At 39.6% G+C, this 24018-nt stretch overlaps 1 protein-coding gene across 8 annotated transcripts in view; it reads left to right on the top strand.

The window, feature by feature from the left end:
* Window positions 1-24018, top strand: part of Pdlim5 (PDZ and LIM domain 5) — a 170367-nt gene that overhangs the window by 125549 nt on the left and 20800 nt on the right. For all 8 annotated transcript variants that reach the window (XM_042280023.2, XM_016004737.2, XM_042280022.2 and 5 more), the window contains 2 exons: window positions 511-698; window positions 22732-22900. In XM_042280023.2, coding sequence (XP_042135957.1) covers window positions 511-698; window positions 22732-22900 — 357 coding nt within the window. The remainder of the gene's footprint in view (window positions 1-510; window positions 699-22731; window positions 22901-24018) is intronic.

Genomic DNA, 24018 nt, shown 5'->3' with positions numbered 1-24018 from the left:
CCTTGACATAGAGAAGTCCTTCATGACTTCAGAATTATTTGCATGTAAAGTAATGGGTGTCCTTGTGGCATTTTCTTTTTTTTTTTTTCTTTTTTTTTTTTTTTTGGTTTTTCGAGACAGGGTTTCTCTTCGTAGCTTTGCGCCTTTCCTGGGACTCACTTGGTAGCCCAGACTGGCCTCGAACTCACAGAGATCCTCCTGGAACTGCCTCCCGAGTGCTGGGATTAAAGGCGTGCGCCACCACCGCCCGGCTGCATTTTCATTTCGACTTTGTTTTGGTTGCTCTCCTTTACTCTGTCTGTCTCACCACCTACACTTTCCGCCACCAGTGTTCCCCTTTCCACTTGAATGTTCCATGTGTTCTAGTCACTTTCAGAGTTTCCTTTTTCATAAAGAAAAATCCATCCCTATTTTGTTTTCCATAAAACTACGATAGATTTGGAAAAGAAAGAGTCGTCGCTGAATTAGATTGTTGCCCTCACCACAGCTGTCTCCTTCCCTTCCCTACAGTAGCACTCAGGAGCCCTCTCAGCAGTCAGCGTCACCAGGAGCTTCACCTCTGAGCAAGTCTGAGAGCCTAGAGAGCCCAGGTTCCAGCAAGCCAGGGGTGGCCGGCCTCAGGACCGCGGCTGCCTTCAAGCCTGTAGGATCCACCAGCGCCATCAAGTCACCGAACTGGCAGCGTCCAAGCCAAGCAGGTATTCAAACAAAAAAAAACTCACTCTTGGCTTTTCTTGAATGAAAATGTGTTCTAGCGTGTACGATAGACTTTGCTAGTGAAAACCATTGTCAACCATTTAAGATTTGGGAAGAACTATAAAGAATGTCAATGGTTGCTTTGCTCTTCAGAATGCCTCGCCACCATCCTCTGTGCCTCCTATACAATTGCCCTTTGCTTATTCTGGAGAAGTATAAAGCAAAAAGGGACAGGAGGACAAAACACTAGAAACAGGGTATTTAAATACTTACACGTAACACCTCAGGCTCAGTGAAGAAAAGTGAATTCTCAGTCAGAATGTTCAATAAAATGACTCACCTCTCTGACCCTTGGTCTTCTGATACATACAATGCAGGAAGTCTAAACCACTGACTGTTTCTCCAACATAAGCCACTCTTACGGTTATCTGAGAAAAGTTGCTCTGTTAGGAGTAAGGAGGTAACTTAGTCAGGGGCTTACCACATCAGCCAGAAGGTCTGAGTTTGGTCCCCAGAATTCCCGTAAAAAAGCTTGCATAGTAGTGTGTGTGCTTGTAATCCCAGCATCGGGGAACTGAAACAGGAGGATCCCTAGCATTCGCTAGCCTGCTCACTCGGCCTGTTCAGCAAGTCCCAGGCCAGTGAGAGACCCTGTCTCATAAAACGAGATAGCTGACACCTGGAAATCAGCCCCAAGGTTGACCCCAGGCCTTCACGGCACGTGCGCACGCACATGCACACGCACACACACACGCACAAGCATACCCACAAACAACTGCTGTCGCAAGAAGGATGAGACAATAGGGAAGTGTTGCCCAGCCCAAGTTCAGCTTCACATCTTCCTGGACTTTTCCCTTCTCCTGGGTGATGCTGTCGTCTGAGTTCAACGCCTGACCATTATTTACACTCGTGTATCCGGTGACCTCGGGTGTCCTCAAGCGCATTGGCATGTTTGCTGTGCTTTGGTAGTATTTCAAATGCAGTGTGTTGGAAGTGTGATTTCCTACCCTAGGGAATGGCATATGCACTCAGTCATCAGCAGCATACTGAGAACTTCAGACCCCACTGCTAATCCTCACAGTGACTAATACCAACTGGCTGTCTGTTGTTGTCTTCATCAAGAACTTTCTCTCCTTTGTCCTGAGAGCCATTGCTATGGCTCAGACCCTCGTCACTGTGTGGTGACATACGTACTTTGTGTCAGAGTGGTGTGTGTCATATGCTGTTGATTCTGTGGAGAAGCTCCAAGTTCTTTTGCCCCTCACTGTACGTGGAAGATTGACCCAAGGCTCACGTGCAGATGCACAAATCCCTTGTTTGAAATGACATGATGTTTGCATTCCCTGATGGCCAAAGATGTTGAACACCTTATTAGCCATTTGTATTTCTTCTCACAAAGAACTCTGTTCAGTTCTAATGCCCATTTGGGGATTGGGTTATTTGTTTTCTTGATGTTTAGTTTTTGAGTTCTTTATCTTCTCTAGAAATCAGTCCTCTATATTTTACCAGATATATCCTAGTAAAAGTTGTTTTCTCGTTCTGTAGGGGCCCCTTTACTTGATTGATTTACTTTACCATTTCCTTTATTGTACACAAGCTTTTTAATTTCATGGAGTCACATTTATCAGTTATTGGCCTTGTTTTCTAAATAGTCAGAATCCTATTCAGAAAGTCTTTACCGATCCCTATATCTTTAGTCTATTCCCCACTTTTCCCATTCACCAAGAGCAGTACCAGACTGACCATCACTATTCCATACTGGTTTTGAAAGAGGCTCATGAGGCCCCACCCCTCCCTGGGAAGCTGGTAACATTTAGCAGGTTGACAGGGATGGGCACACTATTTTGTCAATGATGTAACCACTAATTAAGTTGACCATATTCCAGTGAGTAGTCTTCCATCCACGTTCATGCTTTCAACCCTTGAAACTCGGTGAGTCCCCAAAGTATACACACATCCTCCTGCCTTTAACTATCCCCAGAATACCTACGCTAGTATACTGTAAGTGATGTGCAAACATTGTTACACTGTAGTGTTCAGGAAATATGACATGAAAAAGAAGTTTGTAGATGGTTAGTACAGATTTCTTTTTCTCCACAAATATTTTCTATCCATTTTTGGCCGAACTTGTCAATATAGAAACCTCAGCATGGAGGGCTAGCTGTATCTGTGTTATGATGGAAAGATAGGTTATTGCATATGATACAGACTTCTTTAAAAGAAATTAGACTGCTGTGTTATTTCTAAAAACAAAATACTCGGACTCATAGTGGCTTCTGATACTTGTTGGTCATTGACATAGCAAGACCTTTTCCTCTGGGAGGAAAATGTGATAAAGCTTAGCTATACTGAGTTATTTCCATTTATTTCAAGTCCTTGTATGATGACAGGGACTTGTCATAGTTATTTTGCACATGCATTAAATGCCAAAAATAATTTTAAGAAAAAACAGGGCTTTGATATAATTGGAAAGTGAGGGGACAATGTCTTATAAAATAAAAAATACTACATTCCTAAGGTCAAAACTGAAGTGCTAACAGGAAAAAACAAAAACATAGATGGTAATTACGGCATTCAAGTAAGGATTCCTGGAGGAGACACTACATTAAAATTACCACAAGAGGGCGGTAGAATCCTTTCTCGGCTGAGTCTAATAGACTAATCAAATCAGACAACAGCAACTGTAATCATGACCCGTATGCTTAGTATTTAAAACATGATATTTTTGTAGAAACCATAGGTAATTTAGCACTAGAAATATTATAACCTGGTAAAATATTTATCATATAACATAAAACAGTATTACCAAACAAAAATATTTTTCTGTTGTGAAATTGTAACTGGATTACATCATGACCTTTAAGCTCAAATTAGAAAATACTTTTGAGATAATGCTGTTACCTTAGTATGAGGACCTAAAAATAAGCATTTAATGTTTTCTTAATGATGAATGCTAATTAATTTACATTATTTTATAAAGATTTAAAAAAATCTAATTCTCAGGCTCTCATTTTTTTATTATATCATACCTGGAAGTATGTCATTTACAAAAGCAAAATGCAACCCTTTAGAATCTACTGTGAGTACTTGGCAGGTCTAAGAGCTTCCTAATGAAGATTTGAAGTCCTTTGGAATGAGGCCGTGGTGGTGGTCGCTGGCTTCACGGTTCACCTGTGAAAGCAGCAGGTCAAAGGGTGCAGAACCTGACAGTGCAGGTCCCCGGGCTCTGTGACTCACAGCATTAAAGCAGATGACCTGGCTGCCGCCACACTAAGAACATCATGCTTGTTTTTCTAGTTAGTTCATAGCTTTGCTCTAGTGTCCAAAAAGGAAAGAAAAATAGATTTATCTTACCCTGCTACCAAGTGAATTATTTTAAAATAATTCGTTGTCTTGGAATGAGGATCAAAGTCACCGACTTCTGGTCTGATCACCACAGTTGATTCTGAAATCAGTTTTATTATCTTGGAGATAGCATTTATTTTAGCTTTATTTTTGTTGGGACTTATTTGTACATGTTTATGGGGTACATTCTGATAATTTGGCACATGTATACAGTGTTTGATGATTGAATCAGTAATGGGCACTTCCATTTCTTAAAAGATTCATTACTTTATTGTGTTAGAATTTTGTACTTTTGTATAGGAGCATGCCCCCCGCCCAATGAAATAGAATGGTGCAGAACATACCAGAGTATTTTGATGTGCTATTTTAAAATATATGGATAATTGTCATTTTATAAACATGTTTCTTGATATACCAATGTAAGAAAATGTGGGTATGTTCACAGGCTAGCACTCACAGATATGCATTGGGTTAAATGGTGAGGAAGTGGTTTTCTTGTTATGCTTTACCATTTAAAAAATAGCTTGAAAGACTCTGATTTTAAAAATGTATTTCAGTTGTGCTTTTTGTTTATTGCATTGGTAATGTCCTTAAAAATCAAATCAAAACAAAAGAAGGACTTCATTAAAAAGGTTTGTGGAAATTATAAGACCTCCTGGTATATTCTGAGCCTGTGCTTTGCTTCTATAAGTCTCCTGAAGTTCTGTCTTTAAATCTTTGATGCTTTCCTTGTGGTGGTGTATAGCTTGTAGTACTCAGACACCGTTCAGAACCACAGGAACACTAGACTGGGACAGTGTGTTTGTGGCAGCATTATAGTTTAAATTGGATTATGCATATAATTTAATGTGCCCCCCCCCCATCATCACTGCCACCTCATTTAATCATTAAACTTGCAAGCCAGTCACAAAAAGCTTAATATTTTAAGATGCAAAGTGTTTAAAAGCTCATAGTCTGTGGAAAATATTGATACAAAAGAAGTAAGAATCCGAGTTGAGTTTGGAGTAAGTCAGCAGCAGTAAGTACTCCTGCCTGCTCGCTCATGTCTCTGTAAAATGACTTTCATGAATGACATGGAATGATCTCTTTCAAAACAGTGACCTGAATCTAGAGAAGGCATTAAAATGTGATTTTTTTCCTTGTTATTTGTCAGAATTGAGATTTCTGTTTTTTAAAGCCTATATGGAATTCACTTTTGTTTGTTTGCAGAGCTGGAGATTAAACCCAGGGTCTCACATGCTAGGCATGTGCCATACCACTGAGCTATGTCCTTCAGCCTCAATATTTATATATCTATTAAATTTTTAATTCATGAAAACTTCATATTGTATATAAATAAATGGTTAGCTGAGTATTTTAAACGTTTGTAAATTTAATAGTAAGAGTTTAAAAATATATTTCTGTGTTTTTGTATGTGACCTAATTTGCTATGTAATGCTTTTTCTAGATTCCTAGTGAGTTATGATTACCAGATTAGGTAAACTAAACTCACTAGATGCAAATACATGTATAAAAGTATTACTGTCTTTCCAAATATAGTAAAACGTATTTTCATGAAGGCACAAAGGGCCATTTTGTGTTGGAATACATTAATTAGCTTAATCAAACACAAAATGAAAATGAATTTGCTGGAATACAAGCAGTGCCTTACTAGGTCAGGCTCCATTGTTCGTTGAACTCAGTTGTGTGGTGGTGGTGGTGGCTCTGGTGTATATAATTTGTGCCCACGGGATATGAGTTTTAGAAGGCCAGTGTTTCTGGTTTTTTAAGCAGGGTCTCATTGTATGGCTCAGGCAGACTTCAAATTGGAGATTCTTCTACTGCTGCTTCCATAGCAGCTCTGATTATAGGTTTGTAGCACTGTGCCCAGCTCTGAGGCTAACACTTTTGAGCCTACAGTTTCTTTGATAAAATAAGGATCTTAAAGTACCTTTGTGACCGACCCTGTTATGAACAGATGATCTGATGCATTGATGCATTAACGTGCTTGGGGTGTAGAAGATAGGGCAAGAAGGGCTCAGATTTCACCCTTTGATCCTTTCCTAACAGTGCCGATAACTTATACTGTTAGGAGCCAGCAAAACAGATGCCACATAGCTTCCATGTCTGCGAATGTTTTGAGCTCCCTGCTGCAGGTAGTGTGGCTTTTTCGTGGGGCCTTCGGTGAGTTTCCTCCTCGCCTCAGCTGTCTTCTGCAGCCTCCTCCTGTAAGGTTGCTCCTGTTTCTAGCTCCATCCTGCTAAGGTCCCTAGCATTCTTTACTCATGTACCCCCATGCCTCGCACAGGCTGCTCTGTGTGAAGTCCTTTGCCTGCCCTCCTACTCCTGAAACTCTTCTATTCAAAGACCATTTGCCACTTTGTACAGTTTCATTGGGCCATCCAGCTGGGCACTTACTCTTTGTCTTATACAAGTTTGAGAATGCCGTTACCATTGAATTCATCATGTTCATTTTAACTGTTTCTATGTGTTGTCTACTGTTTTTATAGCCCTTGATGGGCCCAGCCAAGACTTACCAACCCTTGCTTTAGAGCACCTGCCCATTACGTGACAGTTCCTTTGGCAAATGTCAGTGAGTGAGTGCATAGACCAACTTGTCTTATTTTGGAACTCTTCATGTAATTTTGGGGATACAACCTTCATTTTTTTGTGATAGTGTTCAGTCCTCCTATTGGGCTTGAAATTCCTTTAAGTGTTTCTGAACAAAGGCAAAAGCAGTATCCGATATATCAACTATTTAAAAATAACAAAGTGCTAAGAACAAGGGCATGCTAGTCTCATGCATCATTAAATTATGTTAAAGGTGGTGAACATAAGCAATACTGTAATTGATGCTGTCTTCTTGTCCAGTAATTCAAAATATTAGCAATAATTTAACCATGACCAGATTTTCTATAGCAAGCTTTCTTGTTGGATTACCTTTGGACAGCTAGCCGGCAAATAATGACTCAGACTTATTATTAATTAAGAAAGCTTGGCTTTAGCTTAGGCTTTTCCCCAACCAGCTCTTATAACTTAATTAACCCATATGTATTTAATCTACTTTTGCCACGTGGCTTGACTACCTCTTCTTCGTATGGCAAATCTGACTCGCTCCAAGTCTGCTGGTAAAAATCACTGCCTAGATTTTTCTTCCCAGTTTCTCTCTCTGTATCCAGAAATCCCACTTATTCCTCCTGCCTAGCTATTGGCTGTTCAGCTTTTTATTACACCAATCACACCAATACATCTTCACACAGTGTACAAATATCCCACAATTTTCTTTCTCTCAAAAAAGTTAGGAATTCATTGTACTCAAGGAGCCAAGCAATGGAGTGCAGTGGGAGTATTAAGGGTGTGGCCTGCCCTTACTTTGGACAGTAAATTTGAATGCAAAGCACCACTATATTGCATAGAAATTGGCAACAGATATGCACAGAAAAGTTAAGTCTGATTATAGGGCCTAGGTCAGAAGACATGGAAGTCTGTGTCAGTAGAAATGGAGATGAAAAATATATTTGTTTAAGGTAAAGTTTTATTTTATCCAGGAAAAAGGTTTTAATGTTTGTGCATATACAGAAAAAACAAAAACCTCAAGAGTTTGATTTCTTAAAGGAAGTGCATTGTTCAGGATATTTTAGAGGCAAGAAAGAAAGTAGGTTAATGGGGGAGGGGGTGCTGGCCAGAAAGTGCTTGGAGATATCAGTGTGGGCTTGCTTCTGGAAGGAAGCTATTACAAGATGTGTAATCTGTGTATCAGCAGAGGCAGATTTGCTCTATTGAAAGATCAGCATGGCTTTAATGTGCTTAGCAGACCACACTGGTTTTTTTCTATACTGAGTAAGAATGGAGTCCAGAACTCTGGGTTAGAGGTTATTTGGGTACTCCAGCACAGAGGTGGTGATGATGGTATCAGTCATCCTAGGCACTGGTGATAGGAATGAAGAGAGTTCCAAGGTGAACAGATCTGTGACCTTCTTAGCATCTTTACCTGACTCGGTTGCAGCTTTAACCACTGTTTTCCCAGGGAAAATACTGTGATACAGTCCCTGTGCATCACATTCTAAAACGCTGCAGAGTGATCATATGTAGCTTGGACAGATGAGACATTCAACCTATCCCCCATCTCACCCCGTATCCAGGAATTTACCTCCATGGATTTAGTCAGCCTAGGACTTAAAATACTACAGGGAAAAAAATGTATCTGAACTGAAAATACACATTTTCCTTGTCATCATTCCCTTAATGGTATATCATAACAACTATTTGCATGGCATTTGCAGCACATTAGTTACTCTACGGATCTGAGATAGTCTAAGTATATGAGATGTGCTTAAGTTATATTAAAGTATGATGGCTGTTATTATATAAGGAACTTGTACATCTGAAGATTTTAGTATCTACAGGGGTTCTAAAACAGATCTCACATGGACATTGTCTTAGGGTTTCTACTGCTGTGAAAAGACACCATGATCAGGGCAACTCTTATACAGAAAACAATTGATTGGGGTGACTCGCTTACAGTTTCAGAGGTTCAGTCCATTATCATGATGGAGAACATGGCAGCATGCAGGCAGATGTGGAGCTGGAGTAGTAGCTGAGAGTCCTACATCTTGCAGGCAACAGGAAGTTGACTGAAACACTAGGTGGTATCCAGAGCATAGGAAACCTCAACACCCACCCCCACAGCGACACACTTCCTTCAACAAAGCCACATCCACTCCAACAAAGCCATCCTCCTAATAGTGCCGCTTCCTGTGAGATTATAGGACACTAACGGGTTATGATTGGTTGTAAGCGATTGAGACTATGGCATAAACAATTGGCTGCCTATATATTTGATTTTTAGTGTAATATGCCAAGTTGCAACATATAAAACTGGATTAGATGCATCTTTCACTTCACTCAAAATAAACTTAAGGTTACTTTTTGATGGCCTGATGTATGCAGCTTTTCCTTTTGCTTAGGCATTTATTTCTCCTAATATATAGTTCCTTCTTTCTCATTTTCAAAATCTTTGATGGGATCTGTAAGGGATACTCAATAAATTTATTAACGTTATCATTTATCTTTGATAAATACCTTAAAATTCCTTTCCCCAAATCATTGTTTGGAATTTTCTTTAGGTACAAGAGCCATTAAAAATTAAATGTTTTGTTGTTTTCCATCTTAGAGTTTCTATTGCTGCACAAAACACCATGACCAAAGCAATTTGGAGAGGAAAGGGCTTTTTCGGCTTACACACACATCACAGTCCATCACTGAAGGAAATCAGGGCAGGTACTTAAACAGGGCAGGAAAGTGGAGGCAGGAGCTGATACAGAGGCCATGGAGGGGTGTTGTTTACTGGCTTGCTCAACCTGCTTTCTTATAGAACCCAGGACCACCAGCCCAGGGATGGTACTACCCGCAGTGGGCTGGGCCTTCCCCATCAGTCACTAATTAGGAAAATGTCCTACAGGCTTGCCTATAGTCCTATCTTATGTCGGCATTTTCTTAATTGAGGTTCCCTCTTCTCAGATGACTGTAGCTTGTGTCAAGTTGACATAAGACTGTCCAGCAAATTTTCTCTCACAGTAATGTTGGGTTTGCTGAAACATTCTAGTTTGCTGTTTTCATTAGCAGTTCTTCCATGTAAGGACAGCATCACCTGCACGCCTTCTTTAATTGTGTGCCCACACAGCTCCCAGTTGAGCCTTGTTTACTTTCACGTCTGTTGACAGTGGCAAGGGAAAAAAAAGGCTTTTATTATTAAATGCATCCATGCAAGTGTAGGTATTTAGATGAAAACAAAAGCATCTCACTGAGAAACAGTCATCACACGTCATGTGGTGTTCCGCTTTCCTGACTTCTGATATTACATACTGAAGAAACCTCAATGCAATGCCATTTTCAGCAGAGCCTTGCTGGAGCCCTTGTTGGCCTCAGATTCACCTTGTGCCTGCCCTTCCAGCCGGTGAGAGTGCAGACAGGTGCCTGCACACCCAGCTTTCCCAGCATTCCTGCTAAGTCATCCTTGTCTTTATATCCGGTGGCACACGGTTTTTAGTAATAATTTGCTTTTTTTCTTTTTTGGTGTGTAAGTATACATGGTGCATTAGTGTGTAATCACCCGTGTGGGTGTGCTCGCTATGCATGCCCCTGTGGAGGGCAGAGGTTGGCGTTGGGTGTCTTCCTCTTATTCTCCATTTTATGTCTTTGTGACAGGGTCTCTCATTGAAACTGAGGCTCACAGTTTTAACCGGATTGTCTCCCCACTTCTCCTCATTGCTGGGGTGAAGCATGCCACAGGCCTGATTTCACATATGTGCCAAGCTCTTGCTCGCTGTGTGCAGAGGGAGCACTTGGCTCTCTCTTTTCCATCTCCCCAACCCTTGACTTGCTTTTCTTTCTATGATACAAAAAAGCTTTAATATGCAGCAAAAGCAAGGGATCTTAATTGATGGTGATGTGAAAGTATAAAAATCAGTGCTTTCTAAAGAATGTAAGTTGTATTTTCAGCAAGTACACTATAAATAAGCTTGTTTATGTTATGTAATATAAAAGTGTGATCAGTTAGAAATATTTTAGGAAACAGTAAATTTAGTGTGGTCAGATGTCAAAGGAAAAGGACAAAACATAGTTTACAAAGTACTTAATGTACTGGTGTTAGATGTCTTACACTCTTTATTGAAGGAGAACTCATCGTCTTACTTGAATGCAGCAGCAGCCTAGAAAGGAACAAACTGCATCATCTACAATAAAATGATAGAATCGTTTTAATTGTATTTTCAGTTTTGGTAACTATCTTTATCAAGTCTACACTCTAAGTCATTACATGTACATAGTTAACAGGCTCTGAGAAAAGTAAAAGGAACTGTCCAATTTATAATATGGCGGACTATTACTTTGACCCTAGCACATTTCCTGAGTCGCAAGAGCACATCAGTGATTAGGTAAGGAGGACTAGATTGTAGAGGTAGCATAGAAGGGATTCTTTTTGAGGACAGATTGAATTAGCCATGTGCCTGACAACCACTGAAATCTGCTCTGAGTGGCATATTCTTTGCATCTAAACTACATGTTTGAAATTCAGATGATTTAGCTATGATTCTAGTTAATTCACCCCCTCTATCATATGATGCCTGTGCTGTGGGGTACATTTTAGAAGTAAAATACAGCTTTTTTACTTTATTATGGGTAGATAGAGCTTGGGAGAGATTTAATATGTTATTTTTCTCTCCAAGAAAAACTCAATTATTTATGAGATTTGATTAGATCAAAGACTGAATAGTGTTCATCTCAGTTGTAAGTGGATGTAAATTCTATCTTTATTTGAAAGCTAAAGTAGATATGGGTGAGAAAGGAAATTGCTGTTGCTACAACCACCCCAAACTTCATTGTAGGCTTTGTGCTACACTAATATATCGAGATAACTTGATTTGCTTAGCTAAGATGGATGGATTTATTGGTTCTATTTTTAAATTTTTGTATGAGTAAGTAAACTGCTACCAGTTACATGAATTTCATCTCTTCTAATAATGTTTTATTGCCATCTGCTCTCTGCATTTTTATATCATTAAATAGTTCACTTGCCACAGACACCTGAGAGAAGTTGTCCACTGTCAGAATTGGGATGTGATGCAGAGAATATGCTTGCTATCCTCAGATAGCAAGTTTGTTTGAGTTTAAAATCATGCTTCTTGAATAGGAAACAATAAAAGTAACACCATTAATTATCCCCTTTCCTTATTTATGGATGTTTTCTTTTGATGTTGGAAGCTGGCCAGTGTTGTGAAGGCACAGCTGTAGAAGTCCTTCTTTCTTCCGAATTTCATTTCATGCTAGTATAGTAATCTTTTTATAAGAGAAAATACCTAGGTTCAGTCATAAATGCTTTTCTTAAAGAGTTGCTACTCTTATTATCTCATACATGTGGTTCGAGTGTCCTTGATCACATCTGGCCTACCTGCCATTTATTTTTGTAAATAAAGTTTTATTGAAGTGTGGCCATGCTCACTTCTTTACATATCATCCGTAGCTATTTTCCAGCTTCAGTGGCATAGTTGAATATTTACTGTCTTAGTTGTAGTTTTATTTCTGTGAAGAAACACTATGACCATGGCAGCTCTTATAAAGGAAAACATTTAATGGGGGCTACCTTGCAGTTCAGAGGTTTAGTCCATTATCATGGCAGAAAGCATGACAGTGTGAAGGCAGACAAGGTGCTGTGGAGGTAGCTGAGAGTTCTACATCCATCTCAGCAGACATTGGGAAGAGAGAGTGACACTGTCCCTGACTTGAGCATCAGAAACCTCAAAGCCCATCCCCAGTGACACACTTCCTCTGACAAGCCACACCTACAGGTGCCACTAATAGTGCCACTCCCTGGGAGCCTCAGGGGGCCATTTCCATTCAGACCACCACATTTGCAAGAGTCAAAAAGTCACACAAAGTCTGAAATAGTAATTTTATGGTTCTTTACAGAAAAACCTCAACTCTGGATTCAAACCATATGTACAAGAAAAATGCTTATGCTTCCTAATTCTTCTCAGTAAATACAAACTTAACTGGGGATCTGGAAGCACCTTTTGCAGTACCAGCTCTATTTCACATGTAATTACTTATTTTCTCGTCAGTATCAACCTCCAGAAGATGATTGGAGGCAAGTGCTTATCTCTGGGTATAGCATTTAAGTAGAGTTCTTGGTGTAGATTTTGTGTCTGGCGTCTAGGTGGTGGTTGAATGAGTGGGTGAGTTCATCATTTGAAGTCTCTTGTCAGAGTTCAACACCTGAGATTTGGGAGCCATTGTGTACACTCTGTAATGTAGTCAACAGTTTGTTTACATGGTTTCATTTTATTTGTGATAGTTATTTATTTTGTGGTAGTTCTTGTCTTCCAGATTGGGAAACTGAGCCCAAGTGATGGCTTTTCTAATGCTACAGCTTAGTAAACAGTATCATTTAGCATGATGAAATCTTGTATTTTCTTTTCTTTCTGTATTGATCCTTCTTTGTCTGCCTAAGGAGGATGCTGTGTATATGGGAAACATGAGTCCTTCTTCTCTCTCCTCCTTTTCTCTCGGATTAGGCGTTTTGTTGTTGTTGTTGAGAAAATGTTAAAGTTATTTTTATCACATCTTTAGAAATAATGAAGTATTCTCAATATATATACTTACATGTTTTCTTATCCAAATATGAGCCAAATTCTACAATTATTTTTATAGTCAATTGAAACCAAGTCTTATGTAGTCCGGGCTGTATCAAATTCACTGTGTAGCTAAAGTTAATCTTGAACTCATGATCCTCTATTCTCAGGCTCCCAGTGGTAGGATTGTAGGAGAGACCCACCATACCTAGCTAGAAATCTAGTATTCAGTGTGTGTGTGTGTGTGTGTGTGTGTGTGTGTGTGTGTGTGTGTGTGTGTGTGTGTGTAATTTCTTAAAATGGCTTATAGGTTGTGGTTCAACTAGTCCAACAATGGCTACCTGCAAACAGAAGGTCCAAGAATCCAGTAGTCGTTCCATCCACTAGGCTGAATGCCTCAACTGGTCTTCAGTATATTCCAGAATCCCAAAGAAGTAGGATCTAATAATAGTGAAGGAATAGACTTGCCAGCAAGAGTGAGAGCAAGCAGGCAAAGAAAGAGAGAGCTTTTTCTTCCATATCCATTATATAGGCTGCCAGCAGAAGGTATGGCCCAGATTAAAGGTGGATCTTCCCACCGCAGAAAACCTGGATTAAGTGAGTTTTCCCACTTTAAATAATTTAATCAGGCTGACCAACCCAGCTACCACCCAGACCCAGAACCAGGGCTATGAATTGGCCCACCCCATGTATGAACTGCTGGAGCACATAAAGGGTCCAGTCCTGCACACCCAAAGCTTCAGGATCTCCACAACACAGCACAACAACATCATATCCAAGAGGGGTCCCACTGAGGGCCCAGTATCGATAGTGAGGCAGAAATCAGAGGCCTCGAACCAGCCTTTGCTAGCTGAGCTGCCTCCCCAGCCCTCAGCTAAGTTTAACCATCCTTTGTAATATTCCTGAGGCTGTGGGTTACACTTCACTTTCTCCGTTTAAGATGTTTGTGCTGGTAAGATGGCTGAGCAGTTAAAGGTGTGGAACACACACAAATGTACAGATACATGCTAAATAAGTCTTTTAGATTTTAAAAAATAAATATTTTATCTGGGTCCTTTTTTGTTTCTTTTCCTTTGCTCTTATTCTTTTCCACTTTGTATGAATAACACTAGCTTGGCACAAGCATGAACTTGTCTTCCCACCATATGTCTCACATCACAACGTAATGAATAAAATTATTCAGAAAATGCTGTGCATATTGTGAGAAATGAATTATTTGTTGACTTTAATTAATGCTAGTAAACCGTCTGTGTTGACAGCTTGTGTGTGTGTTTTTTTTAATATCTGCTGTGTAATTGTAACTGTGACCCAAAGAAAATTTTTGTGTAAGCTCAATAGAGAGAAAAAGACAAGTCTGTGTACTGACTAATATTTGGAGGCATGCAATATAAAAAAAAATTAAAAGAGAGTATACCTAATCCAATCCCTATATTCACTTTAATTAAGACATTCTAGATCCAGTTTAATCTGGGTTCTTCGAGTTGAAAGGATGGTGCTAATGGAAGAACCTGTCCTCGTGAAGCCGCGGCTACTTGATACTTAGCCTTCTGTGCACCTGTTTCCATTCTTCATGGCATACATGCCAGCATTCTCCACTGCTTACATAGATGATAAGGGCTGAATCTGTCCAAGCTAGCTTTTAATCATTGAATTAAGCAAGTCCTTTATTCCATTTAATAAAAATTGCACAAACTTCAGAGTATCCTCTGATCTTAGATCTTGGCTTAACTTTTTCCATTTTTGATGGATATGATTTCACGCCTGGATTATGAAAAGTAGACTGTTGTTTATGCTTTCAGCATAAGGAGCTTGATAGGAAAAAAATGCACAGACCCTGTACATTTTCTCTTGGCCATCGTCTGTTTAAGGTGGTTGCAGAAGGGGCAGAGAAGTTAGACTCACTGTCCACAATTATATGCATGTGTGTTGCCATACTGCTACTCAAGTTTTTATGTGTTAAAATTTCTACCATACCTTTGAGAACATACTCCACTGTTGAGTTACAAGTCTTTATCTCCCCAAGAATGGCAGAGTGTCACTTCAGTAAGGACCAGTTATTTATACAACCCCCAGGGTTTCTAATAAAGACAGCGCTTGCCATTCAAACAGTTGTTTTACACATCATAACTCATCTCTGACTTCTGTTTTGTTGGAGCAGTGGACACTTGTCATTTTTCCTTTCTGGAAACATTCATATTCATTAACATTTTCAGCCTTATTCTTCTGACAATTAAAGTAAAATATTACATGATTTTTATAAGGAATCATAGTTTTTATGGTTATTTCTATGTTAATTAGCATAATTTTATTTTGCTTATTTATTCATAAACATACAAACACAAATGTGTACTCCTATTAAATGTTTTTTTTAAATATAAGGTATCAACCCTTACATGCATATGCTTTATTTAAAGAATTTTGCATCTATTAGCTTTAATGACTTAAGGAATAAGTAGCCATGTTTAAAGAAAGAAAAAAATATCATTGTGGAATATAAAATAGCCTATTACAGAATATACTAATGTCTTAATATAATCTAAACTGTTAGAGGCTCTAGGACAGGTTTGTTGTATCTTGAATGATAGTTTTACAAGCAAAAAGGGAAAAATAGTGCTTTAATACATTATTCCTAAATTATCCAAGTACGCTCATTTTGACCTCTGTTGCTGTAATAAAGCACTCTGACCGGAAGCAATTTGAGGAGGAAAGGTTTTATTTGGCTTAGACTTCCACATCATAGTCCATCACTGAGAGAAGTTGGAACAGGAACTAATAAACAAAAACGGTGGACAAAGGCTTCTTGCTGGCTTGTCCTCTTGCTTTTTCTCTGGCTCTGTACCCTTATTTAGCTCAGGGCCACCTGGCTAGGTATGGTGCCACCCACAGTGGGCTGGTCCCTTCCACTTCAGTCCTCAGTCAAGACCTACTTATAGACATGGCCATAGGTCAACTTGATCTGGCCAGTCCTTAGTTGAGATGCCTTCAGATAACTCTAGGCTGTGTCAGGTTGACAGCTGAAGCTAACTAGGGCAGCATAGTAAGGAAATGAAAAATTAAAATAGTAGAGAGTAATCATCTTGATTATGATTGGTCTCTCCTAAGCTGATCAAGGAGTTAGAACTTCCACATTTCTGTCATGCTTGAGCATCGCATTTGCCTTCATAGTATAGTGAGTCAAAGTAGTCACTAGCAAAGAACATGGCATGTAATTGATTCGTTATATGTGTTTAAATGAATACATTCATAGAGATAAAGACTTGGGAGTAGGCGTCATTTAAGGGGCCAGATTTCCCACCTTTTCCTTTATTGGCTTCTGTGGTATATTCTCCTAGATTTCCTCCTACAAGTCTGTCTTTAAGGTTCTTACACTGCTTGTTTTCTGTCCAAGGAGCACCTCTATTTTCTACTTTCACTGCATATAGTTCAGTTCTGTAACTCAAATGTAAATATGCTGGCGACTCTTTGATCATCGTCACAGCTTTAGATATTTGTTCTGAGTTCACATACTCAAATTCTGACTGTATTGAGATGAATGACAACAAAAGTTTTTTTTTTTTTTTAAGGCCTCACCCATCTGAGGACCAAGGCTGTGCATGCTGTCATCTATTGTATATTTGTCCTTTCTGTCATGTCTGTTCATTAGGCTTTTCGTATATGCTCCCCATCCTAGTTTGCTTTTTTTATTGCTGTGGAAAGCACCATGACCACAGCAATTCTGAGAGGAGAAAACAGTTTATTTCATCTTATATAGCCCACCATGAAGGGAAATTAAGGCAGGAACTCAAGGTGGTAATCTGGTTGCAGGAACTGAATTCGCTCTGTGGATTGCTTAGCTTGCTTTCTTATACAACCCAGAACCACTTGCCTAGTGGTGGCACCCACAGTGGCCTGGATGTTCTCACATCAGTTACTAATCAAGGAAGTGCCCCACGGATACGATAGAAGATAATGGCAGTTCCTCAGCTGTGCAGTTCCTCAGCTGTGACTCCTGTTCGCAGTTATGTCTAGGATTGTGTCAAGTTGACAAAAACTACCCAACATACTTGCTGAATGATTAACTAATTGATAAACTTACTATCTTTCCAACTCCTAGTACTTACTCCATGTGTTAATCAGCTTTCTATGGGTGAAAAAATACACAAGATAATAATCAACATTAAAAGATTAAAGGTTTATTTTCCTTACTATTTTTAAGATTTGTAAAAATAAATTAGTTATTTGACAACTTAGACAAATGTACTTGATACATACTGTCAACTCTCACACACCCCTACCCTCTCCAATCCCCCTACAACCTCTTCCCTACAGGTTCACATCTGTTTGTCTTGTTTGTGACCTACTGAGTTTAACCAGGGCTGTGGCCATGGGTTTGGAGCTCTATACTATAGTTTGGTAGGCTCAGCAGTAGGTTAGGTGTAGACTGGAGACAATGAGTCCTCCTCTCCTAGACACTGGCAAGAGCCAATAGTTCAATGGTTAGTCCACTGCCTGGTACATAGAGTCTTTGAGTGTAGACCTTTTTTCAGTAAAGGAAAAAATCTGATACTAGTGCACTTAAACTTGCTTATCAGTTGGAGAGGACCTTGGTGGACTTTGAGTTGTAAATCACAAGAGTCCTGTGAGCTCCTACATTAACCAATTGTTGACAGGACCTGTCTTACATAGGCCTGGTGCAGGTAACTACAGCTGTGAATTCGTGGTTGCAGATGGCTATATGGAGTTTAGAGGTTGGCATTTCACACTTCTTCACTGTATTTCTATTTCTTACATACTTCCACAGAGTTTTCCCAACCTTGAGGTCTTCTCCATGTAAACGTGTAGTTTAGGGATGAGTCCTCAGTTGTCACTTATTTTAGCTTCTTGGGCATCCACAAGTCTCTATATTCACTGTCAAGTCACTGTAAAGAGATGCCTCTCTGATTAAAGCTTAGGGATTTTGTCTATGAGTACAAACATATATTTAAAAGGCAGCTTGATAATGTGAATTTAGTTTTCCCCACTTAGGGATGGACTCACCATGCCTGTTATTAGCTAGGCTTATGGTACCAGGCATGAGTTCTCTGTGGAGCAGGCCTCACATCTAATCAGTGGGTAGTTGCACAGGTTTCAGTCCATTGTCCTTTTCTGCTTGTGAATCTGTGATGAAGTATCATCATGGTGGGATCATGTGGCAGAGGAAGCCCATTCACCTAACAGCCAACATCAGGAGATCATGCCCCCACAAAATACCTATTAGGCTCCACCTTATGAAAGGGTCCACCACCATCTCATAGCACCTTGGATGGGGACACAAAGCCACGTTACTTGTGGCTTTGAGAAACATACCTACACTGCATCCTACTTTAACACAATCGATTATTTACTAGTCTATAACCTTCTATAAACTTCAAAATCCAGAAATAGTTCATATTCATACTGCTAAACCGAGCACAACACTCAAGGCTGAGTAGTTCATGGACCAGTTGCTTAATTTCATGGCCTTGGGCAGTCACTGTCCTTTTCTGTGCATTCTTGATCTGTTGAGTGCTAAACAATCACGCTGTTGTAATGATGAAACAAGTCTGTTCTTCTCTATTTCCTTTAACCTTTCAACAGACACAAGAGTTCATAGATGTGTGAGTGGTTTTGTGTGTAGGGTTTTGTGGATGTGTGTGTGTGTGTGTGTGTGTGTGTGTGTGTGTGTATACACGTGTGTGTAAGAGTGCATGGTAAGGAATGGAGAGATGTAAGAAGTCACAGATTATAAGAGATACATCATGACAAATATTTTTAAAACTATCAATTCAACTACTTTTTATTCTGTGTATTTTACTTGATTGTTTTAACAAATCCTTTTTTATATGCTGAGAGCCATCTAGTATACTGATAAATTATTTAATACCAGTTTAACTTATTTGATGTTAATCTCTGTAAATACCAAGTGTTGAAAAGCAAAAGGAAAGGTCAGGTATGGATCTGTGTCATTTTTAACCCTTAAAAAACTAAGGTAGCAATTTTAGTTAATGAAGGGGACATTCTCATGGTTTAGTGAGTAGCTAAGAGTTCTGCTGAAATATGTTTATTACAAAAGGAAACATTTCAAACAAGGTTCCACTGAGGTAGAAATTCTCCAAAAAGAATCCAAATTTAATGAAACTTGTTCAGGATTAAGGGTGAAGAAGAAATCTAATGTAAAGTGGAATTCACTTCCCAATGCTCCTGTGACACTGTACTGACTCCTGACTGACTCGTGGCTTGTATGTCCACGTTGTGAAATGGGACTGGTGCCATGTTCCTCTGTGACTGTCTTACTAGAAAGTAAAAAGAAAGAAAAAATGTTACAAATAAGTAAACTGTCATCAAGATGGATCACCTTTACAGAGGGTTCAATACATTTGAAGCATTTGGTCTCCATGGCAGACTGTTTTTCTGAGGTGGTGCAGGAATCCTCGCGGGAACAGGGCTCACGTTCTATCGTTCACCCGGTGCCTCATGTTCTTGCAACTCATCTTGCCAAGTGATTTGAGCCACAGGATGGCACTTCATTGTTCAGATGTTAGCTGTTCCTGTACTAGAGACGTGTGAGACCCAGTCTGAAGAAATAGTATTTTATCCACATTGTAAGTAAGTCTGCCTTGGAACTGCTCAGGGCTCAGTTGTTAGCAGGGACTACATAGCTTTGTGTGCCAGCCCGGGTGCTAGCACGCAGCAGCAAACAGATGTGTGTGAGAATTTCCTTCATATCTGAGGTGGTGTACATGAGACTAATAGAAAGCAGGAGGACTTGGAGCCTTCTTATTTGTATTTATGATCCAGCTACATGTTTTGTGATTAAAAATGCTTCTCATATAAATAAGTTAGTTCCTCGTGTACCTTCTTGAGGCCTGTGCCAGATGGATTATGTCCCACAGTGACTGTTTGAGAATTTTTGTACTCATTTATTGTTATAAAATGTCCGGATGACTCAGTACTTTAGGGCTTATGCATAGATAATGTGATACGGTAGATGAAAGGGTTTCATTCTCTTTGAGGTCTGATTTCCAGATTTTCCAATTAGTAACTTTCCCATTTGAAACCCTAACTCTAATCCACACTTAAGAAATAGCTTTCTGTGTAGTCTGAGGGCGGAAACAGCAAAGGGAGCTGTGTCCTTCTCTTCCCCGTTGGTCTTTTCACTTTCTGTCCTTAAGGCGGTTTTCTAGTGGAAAAGAAAGAGTGGATATATTGTACCCATTTTGAGAACTAATTGACTCGGAGAAGAGAAGATGTGAACAGGAGTTTGATAAATATATGTGAATTATCCAGGCAAAGTGTGATAGATGTTAAAAGAGAAAGAGAGCGCTTCTACCATAGTAGTCAGCATAGACTTTGGAGAAGAAAGCAAAATGTTTATGATCTTACAGACGAGGGCGAGGGGAAGTAAGGAAGCTGCACTTACTGGACATTTCACTGGCTGAAGGTTACAGAGATGGTGTTCAGTATGGTTTTCTAAAAGGGGCCCTGAGCAAAGTGTGTGTGTGTGTGTATGCACGCAAGCATGTGTCACAAGAAATGGGGAAATGGAAGAAGTCACAGAACGCACACATGTGTCACAAGAAATGGGGAAATGGAAGAAGTCACAGATTGCAGCTGGAATAGTGATGAAACTTGTCTAGACTTAAGGAATTCAAAACCATAATTCAAATGATAGGGTACAGTTTGGATGGGGGTGGGATTGACTTGAAAACACTTACTATGAAGTAGTTACTAGAGTCTAAACATGAAGCATTAGGGACGTGGGAAGCAGAAGCTTGCCATCTGTGCCTGCCTACATGGGAGATTTTAAAAAGGGAGGTTCTCAGGAAAAGCTGTAGTGTGCCCAAGAGGAGACCCATTGGCATGCTTTAAATGTAAAGACTTCCAGACTGAGCGTGGAAAATGCTTCCGAGTGTCTCAAGAGATAGCAAACCTGTGCATAGAAACTGAAGAGCTGTAGAGGTGAGGGTAGGGTTGTAATGTGAGAGTAAACGAAGTACCAAGAAGATACTCGGAGTGGATATGGCAGGAATGACCTTGCCCACTTGTTTAAGAGAATATGTAAGCCAAAGGGAGTGGAAATGCGTTCCCACCCTTGTCGGGCTCCCTGGTGTTGAAAGCTCTTTTCATAGAGTGAGCACCACACACAGTGCTGTTGAAATGCAGTGCTTTGGGATCGGCAACTGCAAATCCTTGCCAACAGGTTTTATTCCAATGAAGGAAAAACATCCTTAAAACTATCTTAATTAATTTTACAGAATTCTAATACACCTTTAATAGATGTTGTCTACTTGTGTGGGCATAGAAGAATATATGTATCACACAGTATTGGTTTTGTGTTGTAGGTGTATACTTTTCATTTAAATTGTTCCCTTTAAACCATTTAAATGTGTGTATTTTCTAGCCCATTAGACTTGAATTGTTTGTGGATAAAGAGAAGCCCTCTCTGCTGGTTTAGACCTATTTGTGCTTCCTCACTAATGTATTGATTGTATTGATTGATTTATTCGTTCATTTCAGAGATTGTATTTGTTGAAGAATAGGATTAAGAGGTCTTAGGAACATGCTATATTGAAGAAGAAAATACACGGAAGTATTAGTAGAATAATTAAGGCATTCATGAAAGTTATGGGAACCTAGGGGACAAATATTTGATCTCTGTTATGTGGAAGGAACCATGGTAGATGGGGGTCAGGATGAGGGTCTGAAATAGTTCATGGAGGAATTGAGCCTTAAAATGTAAACAAGGGGAAGGGAGCAAGGACAACCTGTGCACAGAAGGTCATATGTGCAAGTAAACGGGAGGCAGTGTAGGATTGCTGTGGCCCCAAGTGAAGGCAGAGTGGGGGAAAGTGACACTGAGAAGGATGTCACTAGAAGGACTTGTGTACAGTGCAGAGAGACATGTACTACACACACTGGTCAGAGAGCAGGGAGACACCTCAACCACTTGACAGAACTGTGGTTTGCCAGCATTACAATCTGCAGTGGTCACTGGGAAAGTGGCTATAAGGGAGAAAGCCATCTTGGCAGCTCCTCCAGAAAGAAAACATGGGGGATCTCAACAGGAAGCATTGTAGGAATGGATAAGGGGAGGCCAAATCGGCCAAATCTGGACCTGTTCTTACCAGAGCTGCTCAGGAAGGATTAGGGATGGTCCTGGGTAACTAGTCGGCATCGGCATGCCTGGTAACTGATGATGTGGTTTTCTTGAGAAATACAAACTGAAAGAGAGTCGAGTGAGTGAGCTTTTTATCTCCAACACACTGAAGTTTCTTGTGTGCCTGTGGTATATTTAGAACTAAGTTTAATTAGTTCAGGTGAGCAGAGATAACTAGATGGGAAAAAATATGTCACCTATGATGCTCACCTAACCATGTCTCCTGTGAAAGTAGGAAAGGAGTGGGTTCACACCATGGTTGTCACTCATATTTTGTGCTAATCCTTGGGTTTATATTCTCTGTTCACCTGTTTAGCTACAGCACAGTTATAACTTTGCCACGGTGTCAACAGATAACCAGTATTTGTTATTAGGAAAAGTTCATATTTAGCTTGTTCACATTCTGACTCTCTTGCATTTCACTTCTAGCACCTTCTACTGGAAGAATTACAAACAATGCAACTTCTTCAGGTACAGGGGGCCCTGCGAACTCAGCTGTGGGGCCACCAAGTGACCAAGACACCCTCGTGCAGAGAGCCGAGCACATTCCAGCCGGGAAGCGGACTCCCATGTGTGCTCACTGCAATCAAGTCATCAGGTCAGTCTGTCAGTCAGTGTTGACGTTTCCTTCAAAACACCTAATACTAATGTGGCTGGTTTTTAATGTTCTGTAATGTCTATATTATTATTAGTAAAAATATTCTTGCTACAACTCTGTGATAGGATTAAAGTGTATAACCATATTAATTTTAATGGAAAGTAACCCCAGGCTCCCTGAAAATAAAACTAAAATATTGATTGTATCAGTTACTCCTTTCTACCAGATCTAGAAAAAGTCATTAATATAGTAGCCCTTCAGAAATATTAAAATTGTAAGGCTTGAAGGGATCCTGAGATCATTTATCTCCACCTTATTATTTTACAAATTATACAAATGAAGACTTTCATTTACTTGAAAAATAACTTGTAACGTTAAAGAAGGAACTTTGAGCCCTGGAGAAAAGATTAGATTTTAAATACAGAAGCAGTGACCGTAGACCTTTGTTTATCTCTTCACAAGTGCTTTAAGTATTAGAATGGGTTAGTACCAGCATCTTTCAAGTATTTCCTTCCAAATCTGTTTTATTGTCTCTTAAATTCCAAAAGGGGGGAAATGCCCAGAGATCTTGTAATTGTATTGTACTGGAGCTTATTAAATCTCAGCATCCTTATGAGTGGCTTTTAAAATGTTACAAGGTGTGTATGTGAATGCTGGTTGCAGACATCTCACCAGAAAGACCCTGTTGCCTCTTTGTGAGTTGCCTTGTTGGCAGTAAAAGTAGTCGCTAGAAATTATTGCTTACATTCTCTTCTTTTTAAACTGTCCTATTTTAAACAGTTGAAACAACGGGGCCTACAAAGGCAAGGAAGACTGGCGTTTCCCCCTTTTCTGTTACAGTAATGTTGTCTAGCATTGTATTTCTAGGCCATTTTTAATATGGAAGGTAGAATGATCTGGTGATTTAAACACAGAGTATAAATAAATATTCCTCTTAACCTATCAGTAATTGGATGCCATACCAAGAACACAGTACACAGCATAAGATTAAAATAGATTCACACTTTTATTTTAAAGATATTCATTTGTGACAATTTAAAAATGTAGAAAAACAGAAAGCAAATCCCAAAAGCTACCACCTAAGATAACCACTATTAGTTTTCTAGTTTATAGATTCT

The sequence above is a fragment of the Peromyscus maniculatus genome, chromosome 6 (genome assembly GCF_049852395.1).
Source record: "Peromyscus maniculatus bairdii isolate BWxNUB_F1_BW_parent chromosome 6, HU_Pman_BW_mat_3.1, whole genome shotgun sequence".
Lineage (NCBI taxonomy): Eukaryota > Metazoa > Chordata > Mammalia > Rodentia > Cricetidae > Peromyscus > Peromyscus maniculatus.
Note: the sequence above shows the minus strand (reverse complement) of the source record. Positions and strands in the feature narration are given on the sequence as shown.